Source organism: Idiotropiscis lumnitzeri, chromosome 1, assembly GCF_059441095.1.
Source record: "Idiotropiscis lumnitzeri isolate Australia: NSW breed Sydney's pygmy pipehorse chromosome 1, RoL_Ilum_1.0, whole genome shotgun sequence".
In the NCBI taxonomy this organism is placed as follows: domain Eukaryota; kingdom Metazoa; phylum Chordata; class Actinopteri; order Syngnathiformes; family Syngnathidae; genus Idiotropiscis; species Idiotropiscis lumnitzeri.
The window spans coordinates 6,190,816-6,211,630 of NC_142391.1; the positions used below are offsets into that span (position 1 = coordinate 6,190,816).

General features: G+C 39.0%; 2 protein-coding genes across 3 annotated transcripts; both read left to right on the forward strand.

Annotated features, from left to right (window-relative positions):
* The first annotated feature begins 28 nt into the window (after positions 1 to 28).
* Positions 29 to 16,992, forward strand: usp40 (ubiquitin specific peptidase 40). Of its 2 annotated transcripts, XM_088313413.1 has the most exons (30): positions 29 to 669; positions 734 to 801; positions 1,068 to 1,181; positions 2,724 to 2,888; positions 2,973 to 3,119; positions 3,192 to 3,335; positions 3,979 to 4,107; positions 4,179 to 4,298; positions 4,376 to 4,483; positions 5,486 to 5,653; positions 5,735 to 5,870; positions 5,935 to 6,016; positions 6,147 to 6,318; positions 6,391 to 6,475; positions 6,557 to 6,627; positions 8,250 to 8,644; positions 9,022 to 9,290; positions 9,994 to 10,047; positions 10,240 to 10,328; positions 10,455 to 10,538; positions 10,875 to 10,911; positions 10,983 to 11,047; positions 11,784 to 11,858; positions 11,939 to 12,142; positions 12,222 to 12,337; positions 12,431 to 12,496; positions 13,369 to 13,579; positions 14,136 to 14,231; positions 14,333 to 14,424; positions 15,380 to 16,992. In XM_088313413.1, the coding sequence occupies exons 1-30, from the start codon at positions 456 to 458 to the stop codon at positions 15,486 to 15,488; spliced, it is 3,885 nt and encodes a 1,294-aa protein (XP_088169539.1). In that variant the 5' UTR covers positions 29 to 455; the 3' UTR covers positions 15,489 to 16,992. The 2 variants fall into 2 exon arrangements, with proteins under 2 accessions (XP_088169539.1, XP_088169544.1); XM_088313418.1 differs by lacking the exons at positions 29 to 669; positions 734 to 801; positions 1,068 to 1,181 and adding an exon at positions 1,216 to 2,159.
* Positions 16,993 to 18,276: 1,284 nt separating this feature from the next.
* Positions 18,277 to 20,080, forward strand: fabp7a (fatty acid binding protein 7, brain, a). Its single transcript, XM_088313425.1, has 4 exons — positions 18,277 to 18,443; positions 19,288 to 19,460; positions 19,532 to 19,633; positions 19,901 to 20,080. The coding sequence occupies exons 1-4, from the start codon at positions 18,371 to 18,373 to the stop codon at positions 19,949 to 19,951; spliced, it is 399 nt and encodes a 132-aa protein (XP_088169551.1). The 5' UTR covers positions 18,277 to 18,370; the 3' UTR covers positions 19,952 to 20,080.
* The last annotated feature ends 735 nt before the right edge of the window (positions 20,081 to 20,815 follow it).

Here is a 20,815-nt window from a genome sequence, read left to right on the forward strand (position 1 = left end):
TACAGGACCCATAATGCTTCACGGCGAAGTGGCGAAGTTCCTGTCGAAAACAAGATGGCTGCCCGCTGTCCACCGTCGGCATTTGTATTTACATTCGCTGCTTTAAGACCTAAACTAGAAAAGAAGGACGGTGTAGACACAGTCGAATAGATAAACAGTTGCACACTGTATCATTATATCGACACTCTTGCTTTCCGTATTTTACTTGACGTTGTACGTTACCGACACACGGACTTTTTGTTTCCTTTTCGCAGTGCAGTCGAGCCAGGTGAACTTGTTAGTTAGCATTGGACGCATTTACACATTCCCGCCGGTCGCTATGTTCATCCCCGTCAAGTCGTCTTATTTCCGCGTCATTCCGGCAATTGTCAACCGTGAACTGGGCAAGACCAAGATGAGATAGCGAGAGGCAGCGTGGCGCGTTTACAAAGCAACATAAAACCCAACGAAACGACATGTTTGGGAATCTATTTGAGGAGGATGGCGACGAGGGTGATGGGGGCTTCTCCTCTATCTCCTCGTCCTCCGGAGGCGGGAGAGTTGCCAAGGCTGGAAACGAGCCTCCGGCTCCCCGAGGAAGAAGCCAGCTGTGCGGTATTAGGAACCAGGGAGGGACGTGCTACCTCAACTCCCTGCTCCAGACTCTCCTGTTCACTCCCGAGTTCAGAGGTGAGGCTGCAGGTGTGAAAACAAAGATCTTGTCGACTTGTTAATTTTTGTTGTATGTCCGCAGAGGAGCTGTTTGCGTTAGGGACTGAGGAATTGGGATGTCTTGAAGATAAAGACAAACCAGGGGCCAAAGTAAGTGCTGGAAAGTACAACAGTGCCTTTAGGTACACTTACAAGATCCACTGCGACGTATGATCGCTCATGATACAGAATTTATTCGTATTCAGCCACCATCCATTGAAGCAAAATAAGATGTTGCATGACCAAAACGTGAGAACACCTGTGACTGAGGTTATAGCTCTCTCAGAAAAACTTTTGTATTACTTCTCTTTCGTTCACTTGTGTATGCTTTTTTTCCCTGTAAGGTGTCAGGTCACAATTTGGGCTTATTCCTGCAGGTCCGTGTCATCCCTCTGGAGCTCCAGAGACTCTTCGCCCGTCTTTTGCTGGTGGATCAGCAGAGCGCCTCTACGGCTGACCTCACTGACAGCTTTGGCTGGAACACCAATGAGGTATGTGTTCATAGACAAGACGCAGAGTGACAGACTTATACAGGTTCAGGTTAATCAATCAACCACTTCTTTTTTTTCTCCAGAGGGATGACTTAATTCTGGCAAAATTAAAAGGAATTTGTTGGAAAAGTTTTCTCGTAGTACTGTATTAAAACATTGGGCAAAGGCTTTATTCTGACAAGTTTTAAGATTTTTTTTCGCTAAAAATTATACTTTATTTTGGTGATATGAATACTTAAAAATCTGGCAGAATCCTGGCAATGTTAAAACTTTTTTTGTCTAAAAAAAACAATGAATCTTTATTCTTGCAGTATTAAGATGTATTTCTCCAAAAATATGACATAATCCTAAAACTATTGGGCCTTTTTTCTGTCATATTTGAGACTTTATTCTGGCAATAATAAGAAAACTTTTCTTTCCCCCATTTCCGTAACAGCTTAATCGAGGCTGATAAATCAAGAAACAAAAAAAAAGTCAACCTCTATTTTGTGAAAGTTCACCTATTTTGGGCGGGGCGGAGGGGGATCATGGAACGTATCATCACCCTTAAGTGAGAGAACTCTGTATTAAGACGTAAAATAATTCGGTCACTTTTGTTCTCCTAGAAATGTTCATAATCCTCACAAGATAAGATTTTTTTCACTTCAAAATAGGACTTTTTTCCTGTGTATATTCTTGAGGAAAAAAAGGACTCTTTTTCTGCTTTTCCCTGAGATAACAACCTAAAAAAATTTTTATTTGGGCTGCTTAAAAAATGTCCGTTTGACAGAGAGAAAATACAGACTGAAACAGGTCGGTGTTCATGGACAAAACCCGTAGAGGCTCAAGTTACTTGGTTGATAAACCATCATAAATCAATCACTGGCGCTCGCCATGTGGAGCAAGCCATGCTGGATGCCGCAAAGAGGTCATCCTTGCTGTGTGGAAGAATTCCATTTTGTCCAGAGGCAGTCCAGCTGCGTTGATTGTGTAACCCAGGTAAGCGCTAACATGGGTGGTGGTGGGGGGTCGCCGTCGAACACCAGACTTACAGTTCAAGGCTCTGTTTTGACACGCTTGTTGTGAAAATGAAAATACAAAAGGTGGGAGGTTGTAGAAGCTCAATGGGGAAATATATAGCAGGGTGACGTTTGAAAAGATAATCTCCTTTTGTGTGGGGATTTCCAAGGTCACGAAGTTCATTTGGTTTACTGAGCAGTATTTCTATTTTAAAAATTTGTGGTTTTCCATTTTATTCTGATGATCCATACTGTGAAATAAAATAATTCATATTTTTTTTCTTTCCTTTTTTTTTTTTTTTTTTTTTAATTATTCTCCTAAATATATGACATCTGGGAAAAATATTTTGTGATTCTCCTCAAAATAAAGAAGAAACAACTTTGTTTGGGCAGTATGGAGTTGCAATGAAAATGTCAGTTTGTGAATGAGAAAATAAAGTTGTCATCGGGACTCTTAATATTTAAGGGACAGTGGAATGCGGCACCTGTCGTAGCGACAGTTGAATTCTTAAGTTAAACTTTTGTTCTACTGTGAAATCTACAGAGAACAAACCAGCACGACGTGCAGGAACTCAACCGGATTCTCTTTAGTGCTCTGGAGAAATCCCTCGTGGGCACCTCTGGCAGCACGCTCATCCGCCGCCTGTACCACGGCACCATCGTCAACAGCATCGCCTGCAAGGAGTGTGGCAACGTCAGCCAGCGACAGGTCCTCAACACTCAATGACTTGCCGCGTTTGTAAAAAGGATTTTCTTTGTATGGGAACTAATATGTCGGAACCTTCTACACCAGGAGGACTTCCTGGATCTGACGGCCTGCGTCTGCGGCATGTCCAGCCTTGAGGAAGCTTTGTGTAGCATGTTTGTGGAGGAGGAGTTGTTCGAAGGCAATAATCTGTACAGCTGTGCAATGTGTGACAGACTGGTCACTGCATCCAAGGTAAAAACTACTTTACTGTCAACAATACATATCAAAGAATTTTCTTTTTTCAATTGTTGTTCCTTCCCTCAGTCTGCCAAGTTGAAGAAGCTTCCCCCGTTCATGACCATGTCCTTGCTGAGGTTCAGCTTTGACTGCTTTAAGTGTGAGCGCTACAAGGAGACGGGCCGCTACAGCTTTCCCCTCACCATCAACCTACGGCCATTTTGTGAACAGGTACAAATCCTAAACGCTGAGTCCTCGCAGATTTTGTAGTTTAGCAGCCTCAATTTAGCCGAACCTGTCCTGTGCTTTTCATTGAAAAACTCAAATGTTCAGTGTTTTTGTGCTTAGTCCGAAGAAGTGTCTAATATGGAAATATTGTTTCCAAATCTGTTGGAGTGAGGGGTGAAGCATTTTGGCAGACATAGTCTTGTCGAATGGAAAAAAAAAAGTTTTGGCGCCATTTTGTTGCATCTATTGGCAACTATTAACTTTTTGAGTTGGGCATCCATTACGAGGCAGATTTCTGCTATCTCTGAACTTTTTCTCTTTGTGACTTAGACCTGATGCGATTAGTGAAAATTCTAACCGTTTTTTCTTTTTCATGTTCTTTCTATAATGCTTCAAGAAGCCACAAGGTGGCATTAGAAAGTCCTGTCCTGTCTAAATAGGAATTGGTCTCAAAGAAGTATGCTTACACATCTTAACTGAGTGATATTTGCGATTAATGCATCACAAATATTTGAAAATGTAAATTTCTATGCATTACTGAGCCAAAAAGATAATTAATTGTCTGGTAGGAAAGTAGTAATTGCACTTGTGCTCCATGTTTTTTTTTTTTCTCTTTTTGATTCACAATCCTTTTGCACCATTCCAGACCGACGGAGATGACGCCGACTACTCCTACGAGCTGTTCTCCGTGATTATCCACAAGGGCGGCTGCTACGGCGGCCATTACCACGTTCACATCAAGGACATTGAGTGCCTTGGTTGCTGGGAACCGGTGGTAAGAGGAAAAACTACTAAATGGAGGTTTAGATCCAAGAATGAAGCTAATCTCCTTTGTGTTTTTGTCAGGACGAAGAGAACAACAAAAAAAAGACTCTTCCAAAGGCCAAGCAGGAAGTGAAGGATGTGTGCGGGCCTAAACTCAATGAAAATGACCCTTTGTGTGTCCTCACTGCTATTATTGAGCAGGTATAACAACAACAAAAAAAAAATAATAATGTTTTGCGTGTTTCAATGGTGGTTTTTTTTCTGTATTTATTTTCTAGGAACCATCGAAGAGCATCCGGTTGGACCAATTGGGTCAGAAACTCATGGAGAAGGTCGGATCCTCCTGGAGCAAAGCATTTAGGAAAGACTATGGCCCCATTGGCAAGGTGTGTGTTTTTAATTACCTCTTCAGAATGTGGAAAGAGTGAGGGAAAAGATAGGTTAGCAAGATTCCTCACGCAGCCAGGATTGTAGTATATGGACAAAAAATAAATCCACAAAAATGTCCACAAAAATCCAATTTCTGTGTGTGTTTTTTTTTTTTTTTTGTAACAATGCTTTCCCGCTTTGCTTATTAACAGCTGATGGCAGTGACAGTATTTCAACCCAGTTTTGTGTCTTTATTCCCCCCCCCCTTTCTGCAATTAGCTTTATTTCTCATAACCATGTTAAACAAACAAATACATCCCCCCTCCCCAACAGTGTTTTTCCCATAATGAATAGAACACATTTTAAATATTCTACTAATTTAAATATATTAAAATAAACCGCCAAACTGCATTGCTCGGCGTGATGTCTTTGGCAACGTTCAGTGCGACTGAAACGGTGATTGCCCTTCACCCGGTTCCTTCCGTGTCATACGGAAAACAATGCAAAAGTGATTCTGCTCTGGTGTTTTTTTTTCGCAGGAATTAAAGACGCTTGTCATTATTTGGAAAAATCGACATTTGAGGGGTCTGAAAATGAGCTAAATATCACATCCAAATTGCCAAATTACCAACACAGTGTTTTTGTAAATTAGCAATGTGCTTTGAACAATAGAAGCCCATAAAAAAAATTACATAAATTTGACTTAATCAATAGAATCCATCAGATTTGACCAATTTATATAATTAAAAATTCATTTAGCTAGCTGTTTACCTAAATGATTTTATGTAAAAATACAAAAATAAATTACAAAATGAGCCTTAGGTGTGTAAACTATGGCTGCCACCAAGTCGGGCAGCTGTCACCAGACGGTGAACTACCGCCACCTACAGGAATGGAAGGGAACTGTATTGCTTATTTTGGAGGAAGCCATTCTAGTTTCATGATTCTTTTTTTTTTTGCAAGAATGATTGTTGTGCAGTCAAGCTGACTTGTTCCTTATTTCTTCTCCTATCAAACAGTTCCTGCAGTCAAACAATGATGTTTTTATCTTGGTGTCCAATGGTACCCAAGTAGCACTAAAGGCAGAAACACCCGGCCCCGTGAGCGAACCCCCTGATCCTGCTGACCCCCCCACTCCTGCAAACCAAGATGGTGACACTGTTGCCGGCCTGGAGCGCCAACAAGAGGTCCACTTGAACCATAATAAAATATGTAAAAAAGGCCCTCCTGGTGGATATTACGTGGTGACATTTTTCTCGTGTCTGCAGACTTGCCACTGGTTTGACCTGAACGACTCCTCGGTTACCTCTATCCGGGAGTCGGACATAGAGAAGCAGTTTCAGGGCAAAGAGAGCGCGTACATGCTGTTCTACAGAAAGAGTCAGCTGCAGCGGCCCACTGAAGGTAACAAAACCAAGAGAACCTGATTAAGACCACCAAAGAAACTGATAATGATCTTGCTTTGTAGCTCGGAACAGTCCTCACTATAAAGTTCCTCATCATCTCCTCCAGATGGCTCGGGAGGAGAACATCAAGCTGCAGCACATGCGGTACAGAAGCTCGTTTTACAACCTCTATAAAATTAAAAAGGGCAGATTAAAAAAAAAAGGTTTGCATGTGCCCTTCACAAGACCTCCATGATGTGAGTCTGATCAACGTCGTCTTTGTTTCCGATCACAGGGAGGAATATGAGGCCAGTAATAACCACATGGAGCTGCGTGTCCACCTGGCGTCTTCTTATAGGCTGATCAACGGAACGCTGCAGCCAATCAGCAATGAGCCCAATGCCAGCACTGCCCTTGTTTTCGACAGCAGAAAGACCGTTGGAGACCTGCGATTAGCTCTTTATCAGGTTTTTATTCACATAATGCATTTGAATCTGATGACTGGCAGCAGAAACAAACAATGTCTTTGTTTTTATTAGCAACAAGAAAAATGGGAGGGCGACATGGTTCTGACGTTGGCCAAGATGCTTCCCGCGGGTCTCCACCTGTACAACACTCTCACAGGTTCGACACTTTAGCATAAAAGAACGCCTTGGCGTCTCAATCGAGCGCGTCTCTTGATTTGGGCTTGTTTACTTGTCACAGATGACGACGTCTCACTGTGCAGCGCAGGCATCGATACAAACCCTGACCTGTTTGTTTGGAACGGACGAGAGGTGAGAAACGAGTCCAAAATATTAACAAAAGAATTACTTTTACAAAATAACTTTCAGTTGTAAGTATATGGGCTGGAGCATTTTGAAATAATAAGAAATTTTATTAGCGGTGTATTATAAGTTGTCATGTAAAAAAAAAAAAAAATAAAGTAAACCTGACTTTCGAAAAACAAATGATGCACTCTGGACTGGACAAAGCGAATAAGTCTCCTAGTTACCTGGAACATTGTTGAGCAATGTCAAAACACAAAATCATGTTTGGATTTTAAACTTTAATGAAACGTAGAAACTGGTTAGGCGCAGCTGTTTTGGTTAGCAACAGAGTACAAAAGGGCTCAAGTAACTAGTCAGTGCCTGTGTGTGTGTGTGAACGATATAAATGGAGATGATTGCACTAATTGCTCTTTTCTACGTGCTGTGGCATGAAATAATTGGCCATGAAATCACTTGATCTTTGCTTTATTGTCATTCAATATACACACCGTCGGTCTACATATGAAACCAAATTTCAGTGCCTTTATTCCCCCTATCGTTGCGTTAGAATGAGTAAGTGTGAGCTGTTTTCCCATTAGTGACTATAAACTACCGTAATTCAATTCCAGCCTTTTGCCGTGATCACAACCCGAGAGTGGCAGCGATTTTAAAGTGTTTTGGCAGATTTTTCAGGACCCACACATTATTTGGACTTTATATTTTTATATTGAAGCTACCAAATGAATGTGCTGCCCTCTGGTGGCGCTTTCTCTTTACTCCTCAAAGTGCTTGCATGTCAAAATCTGACTTGTATAAACCCCTCCCATTGAAAACAAAAACGACACAACTCACCATGGCACTGAATGTTTTGATTCTAATGGAGTCATTCTTGGCATTTAATGAGTTCATAAACACCGTCTTTTACCATCAAAACTCAAAAGTCACCTCTTTAAGATCGCATACTCACTCTAGCACCGCGCCATTTTAATTCCCCTTCTCTATTCTCTATTTTATTTATCCATTTATCCTTTATTTTATATTTATTTTCTTAGATTGAAAATTTTGGTTTTAATTGCTTTTTTCGATGTACAGTGTCCTTGAGGGTCTTGAAAGGCGCTTGCAAATTGAATGTATTATTATTATTATGATTAAGTAACCATACATAGGCCAATGATAAGTCAATAAATGAATAAATATTGCATTAAGTGATGAAATTGATACATTAAAAAAATAAGAGTGTCATTACATGTCATTGATTACTAATTCAATTACATGATCGGAAATGCCAATAAAAATGCGTCAAATAAACCTTGCCTGACTATTACATTTTTGTCAATAAATAAATTTTGTTTGAATAGAAAGTAAATATATAATATTTCACTAGATAAACAACCATTCCATAAATGAAAAAAAAAAGAATTGCCTAAATGCCATTAAATGACTAAATGTTATGAAATTTTTTAATGGGTACTGAAATGAATTATGGAATGAAATATTTGTGTGTATAATTATACGGATTGTTTTTTACAATTTAATTAATAAATGTTCAATTTAAGAGAAGACGACAATCTTGGGCCTCATTAAGGAAATTTGCAATTATTTCACATGTGAAATATTTTTTATTAAATAATTAAAACTATGATCTTCAGGTATGCGGCGTAGGTGTCCTAACCGGAGTCGAGTGGGAACCGGTGCTGCTCACCGTCGTCCGACCCTCCTTAGAGACGCACGACGAACCGGAGGGGGCGGCGATCAACGAGACCGGCGACAGCACGGACAGCGGGGGTCTCAAAAAGGAGGCGAGGGCGTTCGCCGGCGGCGCCACTCTCAGCGAAGTGCGGGAAGCCCTGGGCGAGTCCGCCGGCAGTCTTCTGTGCCAGGAGCAGACGGGAGCCGAAGGAGGAGAGCATGGCACGGGTGAGGGCGGAGGCGCCAGTGGCTGGCGGGTGTTTTCATCCGACGACATGTTCCGGACCCTCAAGGAGCTGTCGCTTAAAGATGGAGACGCCATGCTGGTGCTCGAACCACAGTCTTTTGATAACAGGTAAATCACAGATTTTTTTTTTTTTCTTCCAAAAGAGACATGCAATATATTCACAAATTTAAGTTCCCAGGTTTTTTTGTCAAAACTCTCTGACATTTTTTCATTCAGCAGTAGTGTTCAAACTACTGTACACCATGTCTACAAAAACAAAATGAGGGTAAAATGACAAAAATTAGTTGATGCAGTTGTAGTTGTCAACAGGTAGAGTTTAATTTGAGTGTTTTTGAACAAAGTGTTTTTTTTCTTGTTTTTTTTTAATAATAATAATTTTTTTGTTCAACAGCTCACTGTTCCCAATTATTATCCACAACCATTTTTAAGACATTTTCTAAGTAGCAAAAAAAACAAACAATTTTTGTACCATTTTTTTTTTTCAGCATGTACACCATAAATGGAGACGTGATCACTGTGATGACGCCGTCGGAATGTCGCTGGCTCCAAGTGGAGTTTCAACCGCAGGGTTGCGCCTTTGGAGGCGGCGACGAAGACGGGAGCCGGAGAGTCAAGGTTCCCGCTGCAGGAGATGTGGTCAGTCGATTTGTTTGCTTTCTAATCAGTTTTTACTGCTTTAAATCAAACACTTTACATTGTCTACAGCTGCTGGGTGAAGTGAAGCTGAGGGCCATGAAGGAGCTGCAACTTGCAGGCAAGACGTTCGACATTTAGAAATGTTGTATACTTGGATTTCTGTTGCTACGGTGGGGTCCTAACTTGAATTTTGGGGGCCGTTGGTCATCACTGATTAACTCCAACATAGTAAAATCACTACTACGGTAGATTTTTGCTTCATTTTAGATTGGGCCTGCTACTTGACAATATTTTCATGTTTGTCAAGTATTTATTATTATTTTTTTTTAATGCGGCCCTTGTTATCAAAAGTTTTAGAACAGGTGTGGGCAAACTATGGCACGGGGGCCACATGCGGCCCGTTAAACGTTTTAATCCGGCCCGCCGTACTTGAAAAAAATGAAATGAATAAACCTTGTTAATGTTTTATTTTCTAAATACTGTGGTGTGTCAAAGACATGTTTTGTTGTCATGCTTTTGTTCACTTTCATTTAAAATTAAATATATATATTTTTTTCTCCGATGAGCTGAGGTCACCAAAACACTCCATCCATCTGCTCCTGGTCCGACCCCTGTGTCAAATTTTAGAACCCATCGTGGTTCGCCAATCAAAAAGTTTGCACTCCGCTGTTTTAGAACCACTGAGTTTTGAGTTTTGCCATCTCAGCTCAGCCACCTTCCACACTTTCTAAGGGAGTTCAAATTAAATGAGGCTGTATAGTGACCATTCATTTAGACTTTGTGAGTCTGTGCTGGTAAATTTCCATTCTTCTTTTCACCAGGTGCAGAATACTGCCTGAGACAGATGGACACCACTGGGAAACTCCTTCCTCCAGGTAGTCTGTTTGATGCGTGTTGTTTCATGGCTGCACACGAGCTGGAAACTCCCCCATCATTTAGAAAACACATCTTATGCTCTGTCATTGTCGGCCCTCATTAAATTCTTAAAAGCTACGGCTACCTTGTAATTTTCTACCTTTTGAACGTGGGCGGAGTTGTGACGCCGCCCCTTCTGGTTCTGTGAACAGTAAGCGAGGATCTGTGCGTGCGGGACGCCGGCGTGCGGCTCATGACCACAATGATGCTCTGTGTGGGCCGTGCCCCCAAGGCTTCGCAGGTTTGTTTGTTTTTGTTTTTTTTTTATGTCAACTCCATTAGTCCAGGTGCAGAACCCTCCCACCTTCTAAAAAATAAGCATGTACTCGTACTTTATGAATGGCGTTTCTCTTTATGTCCATTGTAGCTCTTCCTGCACTTCTCTGTACCGTCACCCAATGGAATGGAGGAGATGGACATTAACATCGAGAAGACTTGCACTGTTAAAGAGGTAATAAAAATAAAAATTGAGGTGTTAGGAGTTTAATTTATTGCATCAATATGATGGTAACGCCAGACAATTGAATATCATATCTTTCCCTATTGAAATGAATGGACATAGTGATAAATCCATTCCAAGGGAGCCAGTATAAATCAAAGCGAAAAAATGTATCATGAACAATAAAATAATTCACTTCAGTTTTAAGTGAAGTTACAACACTTCTTTAAAGTACGACAGTTAAACTGTTGAGTTGTCCTTAAAGGGTGAGTGTTCAAACTGCTCGTAAGATTTGAACATTACGTCACTCCTTCTATCTCTCTCTTTTTTTTTTTTTAAATCTTGCAGTGTCTACAGACAGTGCTGAATGCTGCCGGAATTGACGGTAAACTACTCTCCCGGTTTCTTTAACCATATAAGTAATATTTTCTGATTGTGAAGGTGTCATGCTTGCAGGCAACCGTTGGCACTTGAGAAGGCTGGACTGGTGTGAGGAGGTGGGAGAGGCACTGAACGATGAGGTCAGTGTTTAAAAACTGTTATTATTTTTTTTCCCTCCTGCTCTACTTAATACAGTCAATCCATAAAACATACAGTCCCCGCCTCCCAAAGACGTATTTATACGTCCTAGCCTTTTTTTTTTTCTTTTTTTTTTTGGGGTGTCATAGCTCCGTGTTTTTATAGCATTAGAACACAATATTCTGTTGGCCACGCCAAATCAGTCAAAATCCAGAAAAAAACGCTGGAATTGAGGGGTTTCCTTTAGTGAACATTTCTGGGATGAAATGAGTTAATACTCCTCATTCGGGCTGAATGATGGTCTTCCGATCAAAATCCTGATCTCAGACAACCTAATTTTGTGATTGTCAGAAGTTATTTTTTTTTTAGCTTCAACTCACCAATCAGAAGTAACATGCTTCTTTAGTGTCCCTGCATTTTTAGAATAGTAGCTTTTAATGCTCTGAGGGTATGATGTATCGTAATTTTCTGTCATGTTCGGAAATGGTGTTGTACATACTTGATTTGAAGAAAATCTTGAATTGAATCGAAATTGTTGGAAAACCTACAAGAAAAATCACAAATCGATCTTTCTCCTAAAATCATTCAGCTCTAATCCTCAAACTTTGAGAGTGCACTAATTATTCATTAAAATGATTAGTAATAAAGACAAAAATGACATCGTCCAATTTGGATAGAGTGAATTCCTTTCTGGAAGATTTACTGGGAAAAAAGTTTTCCTGGCTAATTTCTCCTCAGGATGCGTCTCTGTCAGAAATGAAGATAAACAATGGAGAGACACTCGTCATCTCAGAGGGAAGACTTCCTCCAAAGGTAATTTCATCTTCTCGTATTTGTAATTCGTGAAGGTTTGTCCCTCATTGTATTGTCATCTTTTTTTTTTCCCCAATCAGGGTTTTCTCGAGCTGTCTGTATGGCTGTATCAGGATCCTGTTTCCATAGCAACAAATGTGAACCACACTGACAACGGCCACGCTGAGGAGCAAATGGCGGAAGATCACGTCGCAGATCAAACTAATTCTTACCCATTGCATCTTCCAAGTGTCGGCCGGGTGGAGATATCATTAGAAGTCAGCCTGGCGGAGCTCAAGACTCAGGTGACTGTGGACATCTCAGATTAAGTTCCGCTAAACATAAAGAAGATTTTAAAACTATTCGTCTGTATTTGTGAACCAGGTGTTGACGCTTCCAGCTTTACAGAATGTGTGCTTGCCCGCCACTTTTTTGCGTGTGTGGGAGATGGAGGGACACCGGCTGGCTCGCATCCTCAGAGGAAACCAAATCACACTCAGGCACGGACACAAACCCGATTTAACTCATCCGAAAGTATTCGCAATGCTGCATTATTCTGAATTGTAACTTAACTATGTCTCCGGACTCCTCAGGAAGCTTAAGATAACCAGTGGCACAAATATTTGTGTGCAACAGCTGTTAAAAGAGGAGGATCTCGGGTAAGATGAATTTCCTTTTTTACTGAATGCGTATTGCTTTTAAATTTATGTTGTCCTTTTGAGTTCAAAAAGACCTTCAGTTATGGAGAAACTGGAGCAAAATTTATCAAAAAACATTTTGTTTTTTGTCAGTTTAATCTGAATAATTTCATTTTATAGCTTGCTTGTGTTATTGTAGTCTACACTCTTAAAAAGATAATAATAATTAGCTTTCAAAATGTATCACTATTTTAATGTCAACCAGACCATGCAATGAATGGCATTTGTTCGTTTATAAAATATATTTAAATATTAACAATAATCATAAAAACAATAGTAATTCTGCAACTAATAAAAGTTAAGCTAAATAAAGGTTACGTGAGACCAAACGGCAATTGGCAAAACAGCAGTTTCAATTTTTTTTTTTTTTTTTTCTGGTCACTTGGGTAGCCCGACAAGTGCTACAAACGATGACCATACTGTATACAATTTAAAACGGGTGTCACCAACATGGTGCACACGGCCACCAGGTGGCCCCCAAGGACCACCTCAGTGTCCCACGCCCCGTTATAAAAAAAAAAAAAAAAAGCTCATCAGTGAGGTGTCTAATTTTTTGCAATGTAGTCATGTGACTGTTTTCTGCAGCAATGCTATTTTGAAATCATACAACAATGGTTAACCATCAAAGCAGTAATCAGCCTGTGCATCATGATGATAATAGTAATAAAAAAAGTATAATTATGAATGACCTTTTTTTGTTAATTGCAAAACATGTATAAAAGACTCCCCTATGCAAATATCATTGTGCATAAATACAAAGCCACTGAAGTCATGCATTTCTGTTTCATTTCTAATTGCATAGTTTGACTAATACAGATTTTCTTGCTTTGAAGTCCGAAGGAAATAGTGCTGAATATTAAGATGGGAGTATCGGGGAAGAGCTGCTACCAGCCGACAGAGGAGCTCATCTGGGATGCATCGTGGGACTCGTCGCCTGCCGGCTTGCGCGCCTTCGTGGCCGAGAGCTACGGCTTGCCTGCTGCCTCTCTTCTGCTGGCCAAACAGCAGCCACACAAACACACCTGGGAGGAAATCGGCAGCTGGGTGAGATGTTTGGCTATTTGAGTTCTCTTGCTTTTTGCAGGGACGTAGGGACCAAGTTCTGAGTGATTAACATCCTCTCGATTCTCGCTTTGGCACTTTAAGTCCACTAGATGGCACCAAAGAAATACTTTTATTATAATTATTTTTTGTGAGGCTTTGGCCTAACCTCTGTAGGGTTGAAACACATCTTGGAGTAATTCTGGTACCTTGATTTAAAAATAAATAAATAATCATCTTTTTGACACATTTTAATATGTTGACTTGTAAGTTAAACCTTATAAGCTTGCACAATACAAATGTCACCCTATGTTGTAATAGCTATAACGTTTTCGAAACAAATTCCACCTATTGCTGAACCTAATTCCTAAAGAACAGGAAGCACTAGTTCGGATTTGAAATCAGTGTTAAAAAAAAAAAAATCTTGTAGAAAAGTTCATTTGCTTCTCAGATTAAAAAAAAAAATGTAAAAATGTGTCGCCCACTGTCATAGAATGCTCCTTATTCCCGTACGAATAGTCAAGTGTACTCAACTTATTTTGTTTTATTCTGATTACAGAACAGCCATCTGTCCAAGAAGAAAAAGAAGAAAAAGGCAGATTCACTATTAGGTGCACCATTTCATCTGAAAGATGGCGATGTCATAGGTGTCAGGGTAAAAACAAATTAATCACAAGAAACTCAATTTAAAAAAATAATAAAATAAAGAAATGCATACATTATTTTTGAATAGTGATATTTGGTTCCACTTTGCAGAACCTTTTGTTTGACAGCAAGGACTTTTACACTCAGGAGAATGAACAAGACCAGCAGAGGCTCCGAGAACAGGCGGAGCAACAACGCAAAGGGTAACCTATCTTTTTTTTACATTTATTTTTTTTGTTTCTTTGTTCTAACTGCATGAATTAGTGCATACTATTTTTTATTGCAGTCCACAAATGTACGTATTAGCCATTTTGTTGCATTTTAGACTTTAGATACTTCTTTTTTTTTTAATTTATTTTTTTAATACATATATTGTAAGCAACTCTATCTTCAGTTGTGCACTTGCTGCTACTGTAACCTCGGGCAGAAAGTGCTGGGCTTTTTTGTGCTGTGGGGGTTGGAGGGGCCTGTAAAAATTGACTATAAATTGCCCGATATTCATTTTAAAAATTTTTATTCAACAGTTCAGCAAAAGCAGAACAATATAAAAAAGTGTGGCCGTCCCAACTGTGTAAAAAAAAAAAAAAAAAAATGGAGTGCCAGAGGGATCCTGTCTCTCACCCTTGCTCTTTAACGTAAAGAAAGAAGCACTTCCAGCCCATACGGTCGGAATACTTGATAACGTGGAGACTCAAACTGAGTTTGGGCAAGACCTCTCATAAAATAGGGTTTTCATAATCAAGGTTCTAGAACAGGGCTGGGCAAACCTTTTGATTGGCGGGCCACAATGGGTTCTAAAATTTGACAGAGGGAGCGGATAGATGGAGTGTTTTGATAACCTCACATTCTCTGAGGAAAAAAAACCATTTGATTTTAAATGAAAGTGAACAAAAGCATTACAACAATATATATGTCTTTGAAAAACCACAGTATTTAGAAACTAAAACATTAACAAGGTTTATTCATTTCATTTTTTTCAAGTTCGGCGGGCCGGATTAAAACGTTTAACGGACCGAATGTGGCCCCCGGGCCGTAGTTTGCCCACGCCTGTTCTAGAAGATAAATCGTGATTTAAAGGGATTTGCTGTAGGTACATCTGCGGATAGTGATGTCATACATGCTTAATAATGAATATTAATTTTATTTTATTTTTTTCAGAGTGCAAGGGGGAGGTTCAAACTGCGCTGGCTCACAAGCAAAGGCAACCAAGAGGCCTGAGGTGTCGCTGTCCATCAATGTCGGTATCTTCAGTAGCCATTGCCACTAGTGCACGATGGATGTGTCATAGTCGCCCACACACGCCATGTGGCATTCAGGACAATCCTCTACTAATAACGGGAAAGATCAGGGTTCATTGACCAGCCACTTAGGAATTGTGCATAAAGTGCTTTTGTCATTTTTGTTTAATATAGGATGATGATGACAGATGACGTAATGCTCTAAAAGAGAGAGCGAGGGGGAGAAGAGGCCTTTATTGTACAGTGACGAGCATTGGCGCCAGTTACCCTCCCTACCTCACTCTTGTTTGCCTTGCAGTACTACCTCTGCTACCCTTTCCCTGATATTTTTTTAATCACATCAAACTGCCAATGAAACCTAAAATATTAAAGGTTCCATGCAACTATATTTATTTATCTTATAAATAGTTTTTAAGATGCTTTTCTCAGATTTGCAAGACAATTTGCAAATGAACAAGGTTGTCATTTTTAAAAGATCATTTTTGTTGGTCAGGAATGCTGTAATTTTTTTTAATGGTCATTTTTTTATTATTATTATTCAGAAATATATGTTTTTTTTTCTCTGATTGGGTCTCTGTTCTACTTAATTTGATATGGAGAACAGCTTCCCTCTGACTGGTTAGTTCCAGATATGTGGGAGTCTTGCGGCCACAGTCCCTTCATTTGTGTTGATGCCATTGGAATTCAGCGTGCCGTTGGTGCAATTGAGTGCTCTGATGTGACCACGGGAGGGTGGTAAAATTCTTCCCACCTCCATGGTGATGCATCGTGGTCACAAAAAAATAAAGAAGTTTATTCCTTAACTCCTCTGATATTGGCAGCTGCTGCATCGTTTTCGCTTTGCACCAGAAACTGGTGCATTGTTGCCGTTAGACATTTTTCCTGACGCCCGTGAGTGTGTCGCAACCATGAAGTGGGCACACGCTTGAATATTGAGTCACACGACCCTATGTCGCAACAGCGCAGAATTAATTCAAATCAGCTCATTCCTTCATGCAAATGACAAAACTGCATAGGTGTCAAATTTAGATCATGTCATACTCGGTTTTACCGAAATTAAATATGAAATGGTGTAAAAATATTAGGGTGGCATGGGACCTTTATTAATTTTTTGGGGGTTTTTCAAGTATTGTATTAAACATTTCAAAAATAAATAAAATTGTCATTCGATAAACGGTTTAAACAAGTTGAAAAAACATTTTGCAGGGGCACCTATATTTTTTTTATTTACTTGGAGCTGCAAAAGTAAACATTTATATAATTATCTTGGAAAAAAAACTTGCATGCACTGTGTGAACTTGTAATTAATATCACTTTTCTGGATGAGAAAGGTGTTTTTTTTTCTTCTTTTTTCCCCCCCTTTTTTTTTGTTGCTGTAATATCGCCCTGAGCAGTGCCAAGAATTTACGCATCGTAATTTGTCTTTTGCCTGATAAGAAAATAAACAGTTCATATTTTATTTTAGAGGATTTTCTCTCACATTTTACTGTAAAATGCATTATCTAAAACAGAATAATAAAAGTTTCTACTATTTTTTGTTGCCCTTTGTTCTATGGTATTTTTTTTTCTTTGTACTTTGCTAGTTTTACACGTAGTTATACAATGGCTTTCTAAAATTGTAGTCCGCTTCCTCAAAGGTCAAAATTGAAGGCGGCATGCGTTCTGGTGTCCTAATTAAAGTGTGCTTCAAATCTGGCCTTTGTCTCCATGGAGACGAGGCTGGCGCAAACATCCTTCACTAAACCTACCGACGTTGGTCTGCTCTTCTTCTACATGTGAACACTTTGTGTCTTCTACCAGCCGAGCGCACTACCGCCATCTTGCGGTGCTACGGAAGAAAGTCAAGTGCGAGTTGCATGCCCTTTCCAAATTGACCACGGTTTATGTGGTCCACTTTGTCTACATGGGGAGAAACCTTGGAAGGACCCACGCTGCTAAAGGGTACTTCGAAGGACGCACTTTTTGAATTTGGACAGAGCTTGTGTTTTATGTGTATGGGCATGGGGGGCCAATTTAACGTGGCACCGATAAAAAAAAATATTTCCCCCAATATCTAATTCCTCGTCGATAATTTCTTTTAGCCAACCTTAATTACAAATTACTGTTCAACAAAAACAGGATGGCTGAAAATTGTTAAGTGCGCTTGACTGGAGTGGTGCTGTGTCTAACTAAATCCGCAGGCTGCGACATTTTTATACGCCATCGGATTATTCTTGAGTGATCACCAAAGCAGCGAACAACCTCTAATTGCATCGGATAAATCGAAACAAATGTGCTGGATTACTCCACGTGAAAATGGATGTTATTAGCACGGACTATTATTTTGCTGAAAATAATTCATCCACTTTAATACTACATTTAAGGGGGGGAGCAAGAGATGGAGTTAATTTTATAATGTGCTTGCATCTTGGTCTTGATTATTGTTTTATATTGTGCGAAAATTGTGAGTTTTGGTAAAAAACGGGATGGTGGAAAATATACTACAGAATATTTATATTATAATATTATACAAAATATTGTACAGCGCAACAAATCTGTTGAACTGTACAATATTTACGTGTAATTGCTCTGTATCCTTCGCGTTACAATGTGGTGGTATTAATATCAGCCGAGTGGTTTTAGTTTATTAGTGTAAATGCTATAAAAAGACGACTACAGTACTATCATCCAACCAGCCCTTTCGACACGAATCTGCCATTTACGGCAATTTCTTTATTTGGACCAATCGGAAGCCACGTCACACCGTCGGCCGTCCAATCGTTTTTCTCCATTCACCTCAAGCGCCCGCCTCCCAGCCCAAGTACTTATTTGATGGGTTCTCCGCACCGCTTACATTTATAACGCTGACCACTGAGTCTAATCTGTGACCCGTTCATGTTTTGTCTCAATTTTTGAGTGAAAAGCTGCAAACATGGTGGATGCCTTCTGCGCTACGTGGAAACTGTTGGACAGCCAGAACTTTGACGACTACATGAAGGCGCTCGGTGAGGAGAGTTTATTATATTGAAAGTGTGTGCGGCATTCTTGCATCTGCAAAGGCATAAAAAGAAATTAAATTCGTCCTAATAGCAAACACACGCACGGGGACTGACCAATAGCAACGATTCGTGAGAAATTATTAACTGGACCAAATTTAGTTTTAGGCTTGATGTCAACCAAGTGGGGCATCTGATGTCAAGTCAACATCAATATGACATCATTTGAATTATTTTGATGTTGAATTGACATCAGATGTCCATATATGCAATATGTCACTTGAAGATTTAAGATTTTAAGTATTAAAAATTATCTAGTGAGTTCAACGCTTTATTACGAGAGAATGTGCATCTATGAAATGTGTGCACAATGACAAAAATAACAATGAGTGCTATGTCAACGTCACAAAATTAATTAATGAATTAGGTTATTCATTTATTAATTGGTGGGAAAACATGCCGTATGGGTGTTCAATGTTGCCATATCGATATTACTGTGATATTTGAACATATGACATTTTCATCAGCAAGGTGAAAGGAATATTTTTTTCATATATATATATATATATATATATATTTACATATATATATACATTTATTTATATATTTACATATTATATAGATATATATATTTATTTATTTATTTTAAATGCTTTTTCATTTTAAAAATGCTGCATTGAGTGACTTGTTTTATATAGATGTCAAATGCTATTTAAAAATATTCGAGATTTTATATATTATATTCTATAGACTTTTACACGGCAATGCATAGAAATTTGAAGATATGTTTACAATTTTACACATATAATCAATCATTGTATGTTTAAAAGAATATATAAAAAAATCACGCTAGGTGTCGGGTTTGCCACAAGGCAAGTGGGCAACGTGACCAAACCCACGGTGGTGATCAGCCAGGATGGCGACAAAGTGGTGGTGAAGACCTTGAGCACCTTCCGCAACACAGAGCTCAGCGCCAAACTGGGCGAAGAGTTTGACGAGGTCACGCCTGACGACCGAAAAGTCAAAGTAATGTCAATCCCCAAATGCAATATTCTAATAGCTCGATCGTTGTGACTAACACCAATTTTTCCTTTTAGTCCACCTTCACCATGGAAGGCGACAAATTTGTTCAAGTGCAAAAGTGGGACGGCAAAGAAACCAAGTTTGTCCGAGAGCTCAAGGATGGGAAGATGGTGATGGTGAGATGATGGCATGGATACAGTGGTGCCTTGACTTATGAGTTTAAGTCTTAACTCAAAACACTTGTATCTCAAATCATCTTTCACCTCTGATATAAATGGAATTGCCATTAAAAAAACCTTAACATATTTTTCAATAAAAAATAATATAAAATATATTAAAATTATCCAATTTTTGCGCAAACTTCTAAGTTGAGGTACCACTGTATGTACGACAAAATGCATATGATGATCAATAAAATTTTATTTTATTTTATTTTTTTCCAGACATTGACGTTTGAGGGCATCCAGGCCGTGCGCACATATGAGAAAGCTTAAATTTCCGACCGTCACAAAGAATGCTTTGCACTTCTCATGTTCTTTTAACCTGTCAGGCAGGTCTGTGGAAAAAAAATGTATAGCTTTCAAAATGCAAATGTTTAATAAAGCAAAATGTTGATTGTTGAATATTTTTGGGGTTAATTTAATTTTGACCCTCTCTTGCTCCAGATTTACCTTTGAGAGATCCTTGTGGCATTTTGTAACATGTGACAAAAACTTTTGTTCCAAGTTACACTCGGTAACAAGTGCTCTATTTTTTTGGGTAGAGATATGAAAAAATATATTTAAAAAATAGTACACATTATAACCTGGTTTACATTTCTTTAGAGTTGTGATTCATCTAATTTCATTTATTTTCCTTCAAAGTGGACTGCTATAGAATTTGATTTGTGGGCGGTTGTTTTAAAAAAGAATCTTTGTTGAGTTTTGACTACAAAATACTTAGTGCAATTTCTTTGTAATCTTGTACTCAATACACAATATGTTTAATAAAAAACTAAAATTACAGCAAAGCATTCCCCCCCACCCCAAAAAAAAAACAACAATCTGAACTCAATTTAAAAATCAAAACCAAACAAAATCAAACTACAAATGCAAAATGAACATTCCAAAAAAACTTTTTGTAATGTGTTAAAGTCCCCTAAAATATGATCAAATCAATATTTGACGTGTATATTTCTGGCTGTAGTCGTTTTTGGAGATTTTCTCGCTAAGGGGGAAAAAATAGTAGCTTTAAAATCTTGAAATGTCATTTTTGCAACTCAGTTTTATTTTTCCATAAACTAGTCAAATCATTGATTTAAGATTTCAATTTAAACTATTTTTTTCACCAGATGGCACCTTTAAAGCATTCTGCATAAT

Coding starts and splice junctions, on each gene's coding strand:
- fabp7a (XM_088313425.1), top strand. CDS start 18,371: ATGGTGGATGCCTTCTGCGCTACGTGGAAACTGTTGGACAGCCAGAAC. Junction 18,444..19,287: donor CGACTACATGAAGGCGCTCG/GTGAGGAGAGTT, acceptor AAATCACGCTAG/GTGTCGGGTTTGCCACAAGG. Junction 19,634..19,900: donor AGGATGGGAAGATGGTGATG/GTGAGATGATGG, acceptor ATTTTTTTCCAG/ACATTGACGTTTGAGGGCAT.
- usp40 (XM_088313413.1), top strand. CDS start 456: ATGTTTGGGAATCTATTTGAGGAGGATGGCGACGAGGGTGATGGGGGC. Junction 670..733: donor GTTCACTCCCGAGTTCAGAG/GTGAGGCTGCAG, acceptor GTATGTCCGCAG/AGGAGCTGTTTGCGTTAGGG. Junction 12,497..13,368: donor TTAAAAGAGGAGGATCTCGG/GTAAGATGAATT, acceptor CTTGCTTTGAAG/TCCGAAGGAAATAGTGCTGA.